This window comes from Myotis yumanensis, unplaced genomic scaffold (assembly GCF_028538775.1).
Source record: "Myotis yumanensis isolate MYYU_CA2020_CCGP unplaced genomic scaffold, mMyoYum1.0.hap1 SCAF_3, whole genome shotgun sequence".
NCBI lineage: Eukaryota > Metazoa > Chordata > Mammalia > Chiroptera > Vespertilionidae > Myotis > Myotis yumanensis.
In genome coordinates, this window is record NW_027223754.1 from 178,697,035 (window position 1) to 178,712,770 (window position 15,736).

Here is a 15,736-nt window from a genome sequence, read left to right on the forward strand (position 1 = left end):
TATCTAGTATGCTAAATGCTCTGAGATCAAAGCACAAGAATAAAAATTGAAAAATTAAGAAATTTTTTTTTTTGGCATTAGAGAACTTTATAATCTCTCTGGATCTGTTTCAAAATTCTTACCTATTGTCTTTTACAAAGCATTCTAAGATGGTAAAGAAAAAGCCTTGCCTAGCCGGTGTGGCTCATTAGTTGAGCATTGACCTATGAACCCGGAGGTCACGGTTCAATTCCCAGTCAGGGCACATGCCCGGGTTGTGGGCTCAATCCCCAGTATGGGGTGTGCAGAAGGCAGCCTATCAGTGATTTTCTCTCATCACTGATGTTCTAGCTCTCTCTCCCTCTTCCTTCTTCTCTTAAATCAATAAAAATATATTTTATAAAACTAATTTCTTCATAGGACTTATCAATCATGACTGTTTGGAATAGCGGTCTGCCTATTTTCCCCACTACTATAAAAGAACAAGGATCAGGTGTGTCCTGTTAACCACTGTATTCCCAGAACCTAGAACAGGGGTCCTCAAACTACAGCCCGCGGGCCACAAGCAAATACAAATATTGTATTTGTTCCTGTTTTGTTTTTTTACTTCAAAATAAGATATGTGCAGTGTGCATAGGAATTTGTTCATAGTTTTTTTTTAAACTATAGTCCGGCCCTCCAACGGTCTGAGGGACAGAGAACTGGCCCCCTGTTTAAAAAGTTTGAGGACCCCTGACCTAGAACATGCGAATACTTGTTGGATGAATGAAATAGAAATAAAGTGGAAGAATGCAGTAAAAATTCAAGTGGGCCATATTTAAATAAAAATTAATGTTATATTGCTATAATAACAAAGTAAGCTTCAGGTGGGCACTAAAAGACTGAAGTAAAGCATTAGGTACAGAGAGGTGCCATCTCCCCTTGTACCGCCACTGTAGAGGTCTTCACTAGCATATGTAGCATATGAGTGTCCACCCAGACTGGAAACACAGGTGAATAGATAAAATAATACTAGTAATGTTTTCAGATTTATGGCTACCACCGAAACCACATTAAGTCATAAAAAACAGGAAGACAGGCCCGAAGTATGAAATTGGAGTGGTTATAGATTTTGTAAATACATAAAATAAGCAAATTCTAAGGAGACTGTTCTTGCTTTTGTGATATGTGACAGGGATTGAGGGTACTGAGAACTATCCTTTATTTTCACTGAAGTCAGAAAAGAGGGTATTTTGTTATGGACTGAATGTTTTTCCTCAAATTCCCATGATAATGCCCAAACCCCTAGGATAACTGGATTTGAAGAAAGGGCCTCTAGGAGGTAATTAAGGTTAAGTGAGGTCATTGGGGGTGGAGGGTTGATGGGAGGGGATTGGTATCTGTATTAAGAAGAGACACCAGATAGCTCACACTCTGTGCACACACCAAGGAGAGGCTATGTGGGGCCTTAATGGGATGGCAGCTGCCTGCAAGCCAGGAAGAGAACCCTCACCAGAAACCAAAGCCTGCCAGAAACTTGATTTTAGACTTCCACCCTCCAGAACTGTAAGAAAATAAATTTCTTTTGTTTAAGTCACCAAGTCTAAGATATTTTGTTATGGCAGCCTGAACAGACTAATACATATTTAGATTATAAATTCAGAAGAAATTTTAACTATAAGAATTGAGAAGCGATGGCACAGGCTATCAAAAATTACTAGATTATATAGTAAGATACATAGATTTCTTTTTAAAAATTCCAATATCAGCCAGTGGATGTTTCTTTGGTTGCATGTATTAAAGAACATACCTGCTCTTTTTCAAGCATATCAGCTTTTCTCAATATCTTCATTGCATAGATATGGCCTGTATCTTTCTTCTGGACCAGCCGCACCTAGAATGTGAAAATTGACCACATTGTAGATGTTAAACAGTCACTACTATTTATTTAGGAGTAAATAGTAGATTCCTTTAAAGAAAACAGTGTTGCAATTTGCCATTCATGGTATTTTAGGAATTCTATTCAAATTAAATTATTTTAATACATATCTATTTTAAATCTATTTTAAGATATATATTCAATAACAGTGTATTTTAAAAAGAACCACACCTCTCCAAATGCTCCTCTTCCTATAACTTTCAGAGACTCAAAGTCATCTAAGCCAAGTCTGGTCCTTTTGAGCCGTAAAAACTCTGTTTCCTTGCGAGCATGCTGTGATCGGCGTAACTTTTTCTATTAAAAAAAAAAAAAAAAAGACAGTTTAAAAGAAGACTTTAAAATCAGATTGTTTCAAAGGAAACCTACAGTATTAAAAGACAAGATATATAAAAATGGGGGTGAAACCCTGGCCAGTGTGGCTAAGTGATTAGAGTGTTGGCCTGTACATCGAAGGGTCTTGGGTTCGATTACAGTCAAGGGCACATATCTGGGTTACAGGTTCGATCCCAAGCCCCAATCAGGGAACGTACGGGAGGCAACCAATTGATATGTCTTTCTCACATCGATGTTTCTCTCTCTCCCTTCCACTCTCTAAAAAACAACCAAAAAACAACTCAATGGAAAAAATATCCTCGGGTGAGGATTACCAACAACAAAAAAAAGTGAGGTGAAGTATCTATATATATAAAAGCCTAAGCGACCAGTCAACTGTTCAACCAGTCGACCAATAGATGGGTCACTATGACATGCACTGACCACCAGGGGGCAGACGCTCAATGCAGGAGTTGCCCCCTGGTGGTTAGTGTGCTCCCACAGCAGAAGCACCGCACAGCTGACCAATAGATGCCAGATGCCCGGCTCATGCCTGGCGAAAGCAGCTGCGGCGGCACGCCTGAAGTGGAGCAGCAGCGAGCCTACTAAGCTGCGGCCAGATGAGCAGGAGCAGCGCAGTGCCCAGCCCAGGTTTGGGCTCCTCCCCAGCCGCCTGCCGCTTTACACACTACTACATCCCTCCGGGCTGTTGGACTGCCGGTTATGGCGGATCCCTGCAGGCCACACAGAGGGACCCCACAGGTGCACGAATAAAAAAACTCTAAAGAAAACTTTAAAAAACTTTTTTTTAACGACTGAAAAATCTTTATTCTTGAAGTATACCCCATTAAATATTTCATCTTAACTATATCATGATATTCTTTCATCTATATGCTAACTTAATTAAAAAATAAAAGTTAAACTTTAGGCAATGCTAATAGTATTCTGATATTGATTTTGACTCTGTCAAGAAATTGACTTTGCTTCAATTCCTTAAATCCCAAGGTTGCTCTGTCACAACCACTGAGACTTATGACACCAAAACAACAAAGCAAGAGTGTTTCCATAGAGATGTGCTTATGGCAGAATTTATTCTTGGAAAGATTTTAATAAACTGCTTGAGACTTGGCACACAAATTCCTGAAAAAATGAAACTGCAACAAAGATAATTACATGAAGAATTCATTAAAATATTCAACTCAGGAATTTCACAATTCATTCTCCAGCAGTCACAAAAATAACGAGCATTAATATGAAACATTATGCCAGTTTAAGAACCCATTGTGGAGGAAGCAAGATGGCGGTGATATAGGCAGACACGTCCCAGGTCTTGTCCCGGAGCAAACGGAGTAAGCAGCTGAAACTAATAACACCCACCCCGAATTGGCAAATTTACTCAGCTGGTGAGACGGTTTGCAGCCGGGAAGGGCAGACCTCCCCTGGAAAGGTTAAAAACCAGGGATCTGGGCAGGAAAGTTTGCCAGACCTGAGCCCAGAGGGTCGGAGGGAGACCGCATGGCAGACAGCCGCGTCTCTTGGGACAGACACAGACCCTGACTGGGGTAAGGAGTTCCGCGGGTTTGCTGGCGCCAGGAAATTTGAGATTTGGATTTTGTGATTGCGGAGAACTGAGACTAAAGGGGGCATCCTGAGGAACTGACCAGACCATGCAGTGCCCATAAGAGAGGAGTGTTTCCCAGATCATGCAGTGCTGGTAAGAGAGGAGCGTTTCCCAGACTGCAGATCCAAGCAACAGCAGCCCCCTGATCACCGCAGCCTCCTGATCACCACAGCCTCCTGATCACCACACCCTCTGTCTGTGGAACAGCAGCTGTACGTGAAGCCTCCCCCCACCAGCCAGAAGAGCCAACACAGCTGTGAACAACACCCACCAGAGGAGCTGCTGCCAACTGGAAAGCAGCTGCTACCGCAACCGTCTGAGCAGCAACCACAACCCAAGGAGCCCCTGCCACCCAGGGAGCAGCCACTGAACATCTCAACATCTACATATGTCAGCGAGATCAAACATGGGTAGGCAAAGAAACCCCCAAAGGAAAGAAAAGGAGGACTCGCCAGAAAAGCAGCTAAGTGAGACAGAGATATGCAACATGTCGGAAAAAGAATTCAGAATAAGGTTCCTAGAGTACATGCACCAGATGTTCAAGAAGCAAGAAGAAACAGATGAAAAACTCAACTACTTATGCAAGAAGCTAGAAGAAACAGATGAAAAAATCAACAACTTAAGTAAGTCCCAAGAAGAAATGAAGAGCGACATAGCTTCAATAAAAAACTCCATTGAAAGTATCAACAGTAGACTGGGAGAAGCGGAGGACCGAATTAGTGAATTAGAAGACAAGGAAGCAAAACACACTCAAACTGTACGGCAAATGGAGAAAAAAATTAAAAGACAGGAGGAGAGCCTAAGGGAGCTTTGGGACAACATGAAACGAAACAACATACGAATAATAGGGGTGCCAGAACAACAGAAAGATGAACATGGATTAGAAAACCTATTCGAAGAAATAATATCAGAAAACTTCCCTGAGGTGGGGAAGAAAAAAGTCACACAAGCCCAGAGAGTCCCAAACAAGGTGAACCCGAAAAGACCCACACCAAGACACATCATAATTACCATGGCAAATGTTCAGGTTAAAGAGAGAATCTTACAGGCTGCAAGAGAGAGACGGAAAGTAACATACAAGGGATCTCCCATTAGATTATCAAATGATTTCTCAACAGAAACACATCAGGCCAGAAAAGAATGGACGGAAATCTACAAAGTGATGCAAAGCAAAGGACTGAATCCAAGAATAATCTATCCAGCAAGGCTATCATTCAAAATTGAAGGGGAAATAAGAAGCTTCACAGACAAAAAAGGGCTAAGGGAGTTTATCACCACCAAGCCAGCCATGCAAGAAATGCTAAAGGGACTGGTGTAAAAAGAAGAAATATCAAGCTCAGAAAGAAAACAGCCTCACACACACACACAAAAAGAAATGGCTACAAACAAGTACCTTTCAATAATAACTTTAAATGTAAATGGACTAAATGCTCCAACCAAAAGACATCGAGTGGCTGAATGGATAAAAAAACATGACCCATACATCTGCTGTCTACAAGAGACCCACCTCATTAGAAGGGACTCACACAGACTGAAAGTGAAGGGATGGAAAAATATCTTTCACGCAAATGGAAAGGAAAAGAAAGCTGGGGTAGCAATACTTATATCGGACAAAATACATCTCAAAGTGAAGGCCATAACCAGAGATAAGGAAGGCCACTTCATAATACTAAAGGGATCAATACAACAAGAAGATATAACCCTGGTAAACATATATGCACCCAATGCAGGAGCACCCACATACATAAGAAAACTTCTGGAAGATATCAGGGGAGAGATCGACAACAATACAATCATAGTAGGGGACTTTAATACACCACTGACATCACTGGATAAATCCGCTAGACAAAAACTCAGCAAAGAAACAGCAATCCTAAATGACTCACTAGATCAGATGGACTTAATTGACATCTTCAGAACACTTCACCCCACAGCTGCGGAATATACATTCCTCTCAGGTGCTCATGGGACATATTCAAAAATAGACCACATATTGGGTCACAAGCAAAGTCTCCACAAACTCAAGAAGATTGAAATCATAAAAAGCTTCTTCGCAGACCACGATGGCATAATGTTAGAAATAAACTACAATAAAAACAACCCAAAATACTCAAACACTTGGAAGCTGAATAGCATGTTATTAAATATTGATTGGGTTACCGATGACATCAAAGAAGAAATTAAAAACATCCTGGACACTAATGACAATGAAAACACAACAATCCAAAACCTCTGGGACACAATGAAAGCAGTCCTGAGAGGAAAGTTTATAGCTCTACAGGCCTATCTCAAAAAACAAGAAAAAATGGTAGTCAATCATCTAACTCTACAACTCAAAGAATTAGAAAGAGAGCAACAAGAAAACCCCAGAGTGAGCAGAAGGAAGGAGATAATAAAGATTAGAGCAGAAATCAATGAAATAGAGACCAAAAAAACAATACAGAAAATCAATGAAACCAAGAGCTGGTTCTTTGAAAGGATAAACAAGATTGACAAACCCCTAGCCAGGCTCACCAAGAAGCAAAGAGAGAGGTCCCAAATAAACCAAATCAGAAATGATAGAGGCGAAATAACAACAGACCCCACAGAAATACAAATGATTGTTAAACAATACTACGGGCAACTCTACTCCAACAAACTAGACAACCTGGAGGAAATGGACAAATTCCTAGAAAAATACAACATTCCAAAACTCAATCAGGAAGAATCTAAAAACCTCAATAGGCCAATAACTATGGAAGAAATTGAAGCAGTCATCAGAAAGCTTCCAGCAAACAAAAGCCCAGGGCCAGACGGCTTCACAGGGGAGTTCTACCAAACATTCAAGGAAGAACTAAAACCTACCCTCCTCAGACTACTACAAAAAATTCAAGAGGAAGGAACGCTTCCAAGCTCATTCTATGAAGCCAGCATCACCCTAATACCAAAACCAGGTAAAGACATCACAATGAAAGAGAATTACAGGCCAATATCCCTCATGAACATAGATGCCAAAATCCTCAACAAAATCTTAGCAAATCGGATCCAGCAGTACATCAGAAGGATCATACACCATGACCAAGTAGGATTTATCCCAGAGATGCAAGGATGGTACAACATCCGTAAATCAATAAATGTGATACATCACATAAACAAATTGAAAGAAAAAAACCACATGGTCATATCAATTGATGCAGAAAAAGCATTCGACAAAATCCAACACCCATTTTTGATAAAAACTCTCAGAAAGGTGGGAATAGAAGGATCATACCTCAACATAATAAAAGCCATATATGGCAGGCCCACAGCCAACATCATACTCAATGGACAAAAACTAACACCATTTCCCCTAAGAACAGGAACAAGACAGGGATGCCCACTCTTACCACTCCTGTTCAACATAGTACTGGAAGTATTAGCCATTGCAATTAGGCAAGAAGAAGAAATAAAAGGCATCCAAATTGGAAAAGAGGAAGTAAAACTGTCCTTATTTGCAGATGACATGATATTATACATACAAAACCCTAGACACTCCATCAAAAAGCTACTAGACTTAATACATGAATTTGGCAATGTAGCAGGATACAAAATTAACCCCAAGAAATCTGAGGCATTTCTATACACCAATAGTGAACTTTCAGAAAGGGAGATCAGAAAAACAATCCCATTTACCATCGCACCAAAAAAATTAAGATACCTAGGAATAAACTTAACTAAAGAGGTTAAAGACCTCTGCTCAGAAAACTACAGGACATTGAAAAAAGAGATAGAGGAAGACATAAACAGATGGAAGAACATACCATGTTCTTGGATTGGTAGAATCAACATCATTAAAATGTCCATACTACCCAAAGCAATCTATACATTCAACGCACTTCCCATTAAAATACCAATGGCCTTCTTCAAAGATCTAGAACGAACTCTCCAAAAATTCATCTGGAATAAAAAAAGACCCCGAATAGCTGCAGCGATCCTGAGAAAGAACAAAGTAGGTGGGATCTCAATGCCAGATATCAAGCTGTATTACAAAGCCACTGTTCTCAAAACTGCTTGGTACTGGCACAAGAACAGACATATAGATCAGTGGAATAGAATAGAGTCCAGAAATTAGCCCGAACCAATATGCTCAATTAATTTTTGACAAAGGAGGCATGAACATACAATGGAGTCAAGATAGTCTCTTCAATAAATGGTGTTGGGAAAATTGGACAGACATATGCAAGAAAATGAAACTAGACCACCAACTTACACCATACACAAGAATAAACTCAAAATGGATAAAGGACTTAAATGTACGACAGGAAACCATAAAAATTCTAGAAGAATACAAAGGCAACAAAATCTCAGACATATGCCAAAACAATTTCTTCACTGATACAGCTCCTAGGGCAGTTGAAACTAAAGAGAAAATGAACAAATGGGACTACATCAAAATAAAAAGCTTCTGCACAGCAAAAGAAACCATCAACAAAACAACAAGAAAACCCACCTCGTGGGAAAACATATTTGCCAACGTCATATCTGATAAGGGCTTAATCTCCAAAATTTATAGGGAACTCATACAACTTAACAAAAAGAAGATAAACAATCCAATCAAAAAATGGGCAAAGGATCTAAATAGACACCTTTCAAAAGAGGACATTCAGAAAGCCAAGAGACATATGAAAACATGCTCAAAGTCACTAATCATCCGAGAGATGCAAATCAAAACAACAATGAGGTACCATCTCACACCTGTCAGAATGGCCATCATCAACAAATCAACAAACGACAAGTGCTGGAGAGGATGTGGAGAAAAAGGAACACTTGTGCACTGCTGGTGGGAATGCAGACTGGTGCAGCCACTATGGAAGGCAGTATGGAGGTTCCTCAAAAAATTGGAAATGGAACTCCCATTTGACCCTGTGATCCCACTTCTAGGAATATATCCCAAGAAACCAGAAACACCAATCAGAAAGGATATATGCACCCAGATGTTCATAGCAGCACAATTCACCATAGCTAAGATCTGGAAACAGCCTAAGTGCCCATCAGTAGATGAATGGATTAGAAAACTATGGTACATCTACACGATGGAATACTATGCTGCTGTTAAAAAGAAGGAACTCTTACCATTTGCAACAGCATGGATGGAACTGGAGAGCATTATGCTAAGTGAAACAAGCCAGTCAATGAAGGAAAAATACCACATTATCTCATTCTTTCATGGATAATTAAGACCATTACAAACTTTTGAACAATAATAAATACAGTGGCAGAGCTGCCTCAAACCGATTGTCGGACTTCAGTGGTAAGGCCAGGGAGGGTTGGGGGACAGGAGGGAGGGGAGCAAGAGATCAACCGAAGGACTTGTATGCATCCATATAACCATAACTAATGGACATAAGACACTGGGGGGTAAGGGAGGGCAGGGGCTTGTCAAGGGTGGGGGGGAAAAAAGGACACATATGTAATACCCTTTGTAATGCTTTAAGCATTTAAAAAAAATAAAAAATAAAAAAAAATAAAAAAAAAGAGAAAAAAAAAATGAAACATTATGAAATATTTGAAGGTTACATTTGGAATGGGCATTTGTTTCATTGTTCTATATTTCGTTTTTCCCCTCACCAAACAAAATTCTGTTTTTGACAAAGCTCCTATGGGAAATGAAAATAATCAATGAAAAAATTAAACCCCTGTTCATCTTCAAGTGAATCCTATCAAGCATTCAGTGGTTCAGTTCTGAGGCGGAGACAAGTCAAAATGACCATAACAGCTCAGAAACATCACTCTGACATGCAGCTCAAGGTATAACTACTAAATAGTCCTTCCCTACCCCTCCGTTTATGCTTTCAAGAGGGTTAGGTAAACTATATATATATTAATTAGAAATATGTAAATGTGTATCATCAATGCAATGGAATTCTGATAATTCTAACAAAGTTAATCTAAGAGGATCAAATTAAGAATTATGTCTTCAACATGGCTAGTATGGCTCTGTGGTTGTGTGTCAACCCATGAACCAAGATGTCACGGGTTTGATTCCCAGGAGTGTGGTGGAGGCAGCCAATCGATGCTCTCTTATCGATGTTTCTATCTCTCTATCCCTCTCCTTTCCTCTCTCTTTAAAGAATTATGTCTTCAATGTAAATATCTTTATACAGCTAAGTGAAGTTATACACTCAGGCACATCAGTAGTGAAAACAGTGAAGACTATTTTTTGGATCAAAAATGCCATTTGAATAACAGTTTAAAAAACTGAATTACTAGTAAAATAAAAAGATCAAAAAGCAGTTTTAGATTTGAAGACTAAATAAAAAATGCCACATGGTGGCACTGTAGTACAGTCTTTCAAAGCAGTAAAGACATTCCTCCCCACCCCTTTTAATTACATAAATGAGTAAATATAAGAATTCTGAAAGACATTCTAGATTTCTAACATTAGGGGTTATAGAATAAACAGAGTGCAGTTGGATTTAGCTTTAGAAACTTGTGTAATCTGAATGAAAAAAATAACCTTATTACACAGTTTCATAAATTACACTCAAAATTGATAAACAAGAGAGAAGCACCTAAAGAAAATAATGTTTATTAGTATTTTATATGTTGTGTAGTACAGCAAGTTAACAATGTTTATGTGTTGGAGACAGCTATTAGCAGAAAAGGAGAATCCCAAGTGTATGGAATATATAATCTAACAGAAATGGGACATCACCTATAATGTTGTTACATTACTTTAAAAAAAAATCTATTCCATGATATTAGTTTTAATTCTTAGAGTCCAGTGTGGCTCAGTGGTTGAGCATCGACCTATGAACTAGGAGGTCAGAGTTCGAGTCCCAGTCAAGGCACATGCCTGGGTTGCAGGCTCCATCCCCAGTGGGGGGACTTGCAGGAGGCAACCGATCAATGATTCTCATCATTGATGTTTTTTTCTCTCTCTCTCCCCCCCCCTGTTCTTTCCTCTCTGAAATCAATAAAAATAAAAAATTTTTAAAAAAGAAATAGCATATAACATTGTGTAAGTTTTAGGTATATAATGTGATAATTTGATCCATATATATATTGCAAAATGATTACAATAAGGTTAATATATCCATCACCCGCACATAACTACTCTTTTTCTGTAGTTCGAACATTTAAGATCCACTCTCTTAGTAACTGTCAAGCACATAATACAGTATTGTTAACTATAGTCACAGTAATCACAGCTAACATTACCTCTTCATCTGCTAATCCTTCTTCTTCCATAGCCACTTCTAATTTCTTCTGCCTTAACAAAAGAAAAATAATTTACATTTTAAATACATTCCTAACTACTTCCATTTTTAAATGTACATTTATTTATTCAATTTTACCACTTCAATTTGGTATGCTAAAAAAATCTTTCAAGTTGAATTAAAATAATCACTAAGCATAGTTTTCTTTCTCAAAATATAAACCCAATTCAGATTTAGCTTTCTCATACTGGTCAAATAAAATTTACTTCTAAAGTTGTCTAAATGAATTGTTAGCAAAGGTGACTAATGTTCTAAGAAGGAAAACTCTGTTATCTAATGTTCAAACCACCAAAATCATTAACATATATCAATGTTTATATTTGATGTATATAAAGGTAACTATAATGACTAAAAGTACAAATTTTTAAGGTGGCTATCCATTTAAATCCTGATTCTAACACTTATTAGCTAAATGAGCTTGTCCACATTCTTCACTTAAACTCTAAACTTGATTTCCTACTTAATCAAGGAAAGATGTTCAATGCAACTGAGAATATTTTATTCTAATTCTTTATAAATTAGAAAACCATCTATGTATATAAAAAGTAACCCAAAGAACTACAAGAACTTTTCAAGGTACAGTATAGCCAAGTTCAGTTATTATTTTAAAATGGCATCCTTGAAGTTAGTTAAAGCTAACAAGAAGGGGGTGTGGAGAGGATAGAGGAGGGACAGGATAACGAGAGAAACGGTTGTGGCACAAATTTTGTAACTCATCTCCAAGTGAATATTAAGTATTTTATTTCTATTGTATTTGCTTTTCCTAAAGATAAACCCGAGAGAGAGCTCTTTCTAGTTAGTTTTGGAGTATGCTAGAAGACAAACTTCCCAGGCTTTATCCACATGGGTATAGAGGGTGAGGACTGAAACTACCATTCACATTGTTTAGTATTTGTTATTTATAACAGTACTAGAGGCCCAGTGCATGAAAATTCGTGCACTCGGGGGGGTTGGGGGGGAGGGTCCCTCAGCCCAGCCTGCGCCCTCTTGCAGTCCAGGACCTCTTGGGGGATGTCCACCTGCCGGCTTAGGCCCGCTCCCCAGGGGATCGGACCTAAGCTGGCAGTCAAACATCCCTCTGGCAGCCCGGGAGCTCTCAGGGGATGTCTGACTGATGGCTTAGGCCTGCTCTCCACAGGGAGCAGGCCTAAGCCACAGTTGGACATCCTTAGCGCTGCCGAGGAGGCAGGAGAGGCTCCCGCCACCACTGCTGCGCTTGTAGCCGTTAGCCTGGCTTGTGGCTGAGCAGAACTCCCCCTGTGGGAGCGCACTGACCACCAGGTGGCAGCTCCTGTGTTGAGCGTCTGCCTCCTGGTGGTCAGTGCGCATCATAGCAACCGGTTGTTCCCGGTTGTTCCACAGTTAGGGTCAATTTGCATATTATCCTTTTATTATATAGGATGTCCAAAAGTAAGCTCTTTCCTAATCCATCAAAATCACTTTTTTTTTCTTAAGGAGAATTCCTAGCAAAAATATCTAGAGCCTGTTCATAAATGAGCACCCAAATGGAGATGAGACCTAATAACATATTCTTCACCTACTTCCTCAGCAGTTATAATAGGTACCTTGGTGCTTACCATACTGATTTTTATCTTTTCTTACATATTATTTCCCTAAGCCCAACCTTAGAATGGAACAAGCGCCTAACATCGGATTCTGTGCCTGCCATCGTGTACCTCTGGGCCTGCAGAGCTGCTTGCTGAATGATTTTGAGTTTTCTCCTCTGCTGAAAGAATCCAAAGAGTGAGAGGACCATTAATCTGGGAGGGATAGCCACATACAAGCAACTCTATTCTTCTCAGACCTCTACTGCACCCTTTCCTTGCCAAGACTAACACTTCATGGAATCATATCTCATTCAGGAGCAAGAGGCACTAATTTTCATTCATTTGCACCATGCCTACCCAGAACACCTATGACTTCTCTTGTACCTTTAAAAAAAAAATAGCTTTTCTCCTCAAATATCTGGCATTTTGTTCTTTGCTTGGTACTTTATTTAGCTTATGTATTTATCCAACTGGTTAAACCTTAAAAATTCATCACATGTTTTCTTAAAGTATAAACTATTTTTACTATGTATTTTTATTATTTTAACAATGCAATAATTTTTATTTTATTTTTTTCAATTACAGTTTACATTCAATATTATTTTGTATTAGTGTCAAGTGTTCAGCACAATGGGTAGACAATCATACTTTACACACTGTTTAATATGACTTCCATCGCACCACCAAGCTGAGACTGTTGTCGTTTGTGTTATTTTAATAACAGCAGATGCTTTTATTCTTACTCTCCTTTGTTTAGAAATAGAGGGGAAAATTGAATTACTTTAAGGTTTTAGCAAGAAATGACAATGAACCTTTAAAATTCTGACAAATAACTCATGCCTGCCTCCTGAGAAAATATAGGTCTTTCTTTCCTTGGTTCTCTTCTACTTTGTTCACTCTCCCTTGATGATGTGAACACTCCCAGAGGCTTCCATTACATTTACAATTAGTGTAACTACTATATTTGGATTTATTTCTAACTTATTCTGTGTTTTCTATTTATGCCTACTATTTGGTATTTCAGGTTTTTGTTTTCTCTGGGCCTTCTTTTGAACTGATTTCCCCCCTCATTCCATTGTTTTCCTTCTACAGGTTCAGAAGTTACAAACTTCATTTTTGGTCTTTTAGTGGCTACCCTAGAAATCACATGTACAGTTAATTTGTCAAAGTCTGAAATTAATCTTTATCCTGTCTACATTGTATTCCTATTCCTAAAGATACAAAGATATCTAAGAACACTTTCATTCCACTTCCCTCCTGACGGAGAGTCGACCATTAGAAAATATTTCAATTCGTTTTTTAAAAAATGCCCAAGACAATGTCATTATTATTGTTTTTATACAGTCAGCTTTTGTTGGGATTTATCCACCTATTCACCTTTAAACCTTCTGTTTGTGATCACTTTCCTTCTGCCTAAATTGAATCTTTTGGAATTTTTCCTGATGATGAACCCCTGGTTTAACTTGCCTCAGCTCCATTCTCTTTCCTCTCTTCCTTTGAGAACTTTAATTAAAGGTACGTTAGCTTTTCTCACTAATCTCTATGTTTCTTACCTCTCATATTTTCTTACTCTGTCTCTGAATAATTGTTTTATCTTCTAGTCCCAGTCCCAATTCTCGCCTCAGCTATGTCTCATCTGCAGTGAGACTTGTCCAAAATTAAGTTCTAACCCTGATTCTTCTTCTTGAGTCCTGTTTCACTGAGTTGCACCAACCCTTTTGCCCAGGCATGATATTTCAGAGCCAGTATTGACTTGTTTCTCTCACATTTCATATTTGGCTAGTTTCCATGTTTTTTCATCTTTCTCACCCGTCAATTCTTCTCTTTGTTGCTGTCACAATCCTAATTCGAGCCTCCTTTCTATTTGCCTGGATTATATCACTAGCCTTTCCTGTTCCTAATTCTTCCTCCCACAGTCCATTCTATGCATCACAATTAAAGTACTCTTCCAGAGAAACACCTGCAATCATTTGATTCTTCTGTTCAAAACTCAGGGAGGCCCTCTACCACCATGGGAAGAGCTATACTAACAAAGCATTCAAGACTCCCAGGAAATCTTTACCTCTAGCTTGAGCTTAACTGAACGGTGCTTAAGTTAGCACTGAAGGTGATTTCTTCTGTCTCTGATGCCCTTCCCCTTGCTCTTTTATTTCTTTCTTCTCCCTTTTATGTGTGTATAAATAGGACTCTTTCTTTAGAGTCCTGTTTAAACACTATCACCATTTATAATGTCATCCCAGTTGCCTTAGGCAAAAGCAATCTCTCCCTTCTTGGCCCTTCTCTTAGTGATACTTTTCACTCTTTCACATAGTATCTACGTGCATTAGCTCCCTTACTCTAAGTTTCCTGAAAGCAAAACAACATGTCTTTCATTTTTTATTCTTCTAGACCCACTTATATATACTCAACATTATAAATGCTTTTGGATTAAAGTCAATTATTCATAATGCATCCCTCTAAAAGAAAGTAAAAAGCTATATCATAATTTCATGGTTGAAAATGTTTTGTTTAAAACATCTCATCTGAAGTAAGTATATGGGTTCACAGGACAAGGAACTACTCTGCAAAAATAAAACAAACAATTAGGTCCACCGTCAAGATAAGAAAGTTAAAAACAACACACAGGGATGGATCTCCAAAATTTATATTATTAATGGGCAACATATTTACATTCCACTTGCAGCATAACAGCTTATTTAAATAGAAAACTTTGACTAGTTGTTACTATACCTGGTTTCTCTCTCTTCATGCTGTAAGATTAGGTTGCTGTAAAAATTCTCCAACGTGAGCTTGGCCACAGTCACTCTTTCCCGGGTATGGTTGCTCATAGGAAAGGTGGCTGTACTCCCTGCCGTCATTGCCATAGTAACAGAAACTGAAATAACATATAAATACAAATTATTCAGTAGAAAAAAGTTTTTATCCCTTATAACAGACTCTAGAAATGGTTTGATTTCTACTAAGCAAAATTTGACCCTAACACTTAAGATATCCAAATCTTTCACATTATAAACAATACAATGCTAGAAAAGAAAGATGCACCATTCCTAAAGCAATAGAAATTAATTTTGTACTGGCAAAACCAGGGCTGAATAACAGTAAAGAAGCACTAGTGGGAGTC

At 38.6% G+C, this 15,736-nt stretch overlaps 1 protein-coding gene across 6 annotated transcripts in view; it reads right to left on the reverse strand.

Moving 5' to 3' along the window:
- The window catches only part of STK38L (serine/threonine kinase 38 like), a 77,895-nt gene that overhangs the window by 13,577 nt on the left and 48,582 nt on the right, over window positions 1-15,736 (reverse strand). For 2 of the 6 annotated variants that reach the window (XM_070410514.1, XM_070410515.1), the window contains 4 exons: window positions 15,346-15,490; window positions 11,010-11,061; window positions 2,069-2,191; window positions 1,769-1,852 (listed from right to left, as the gene is read on the reverse strand). In XM_070410514.1, coding sequence (XP_070266615.1) covers window positions 1,769-1,852; window positions 2,069-2,191; window positions 11,010-11,061; window positions 15,346-15,479 — 393 coding nt within the window. In that variant the 5' untranslated portion in view covers window positions 15,480-15,490. Of the gene's footprint in view, window positions 1-1,768; window positions 1,853-2,068; window positions 2,192-11,009; window positions 11,062-12,744; window positions 12,795-13,272; window positions 15,083-15,345; window positions 15,491-15,736 lie in introns of those variants that run through there. The other 4 variants (XM_070410516.1, XM_070410518.1, XM_070410519.1 and 1 more) reach the window with 4 other exon arrangements.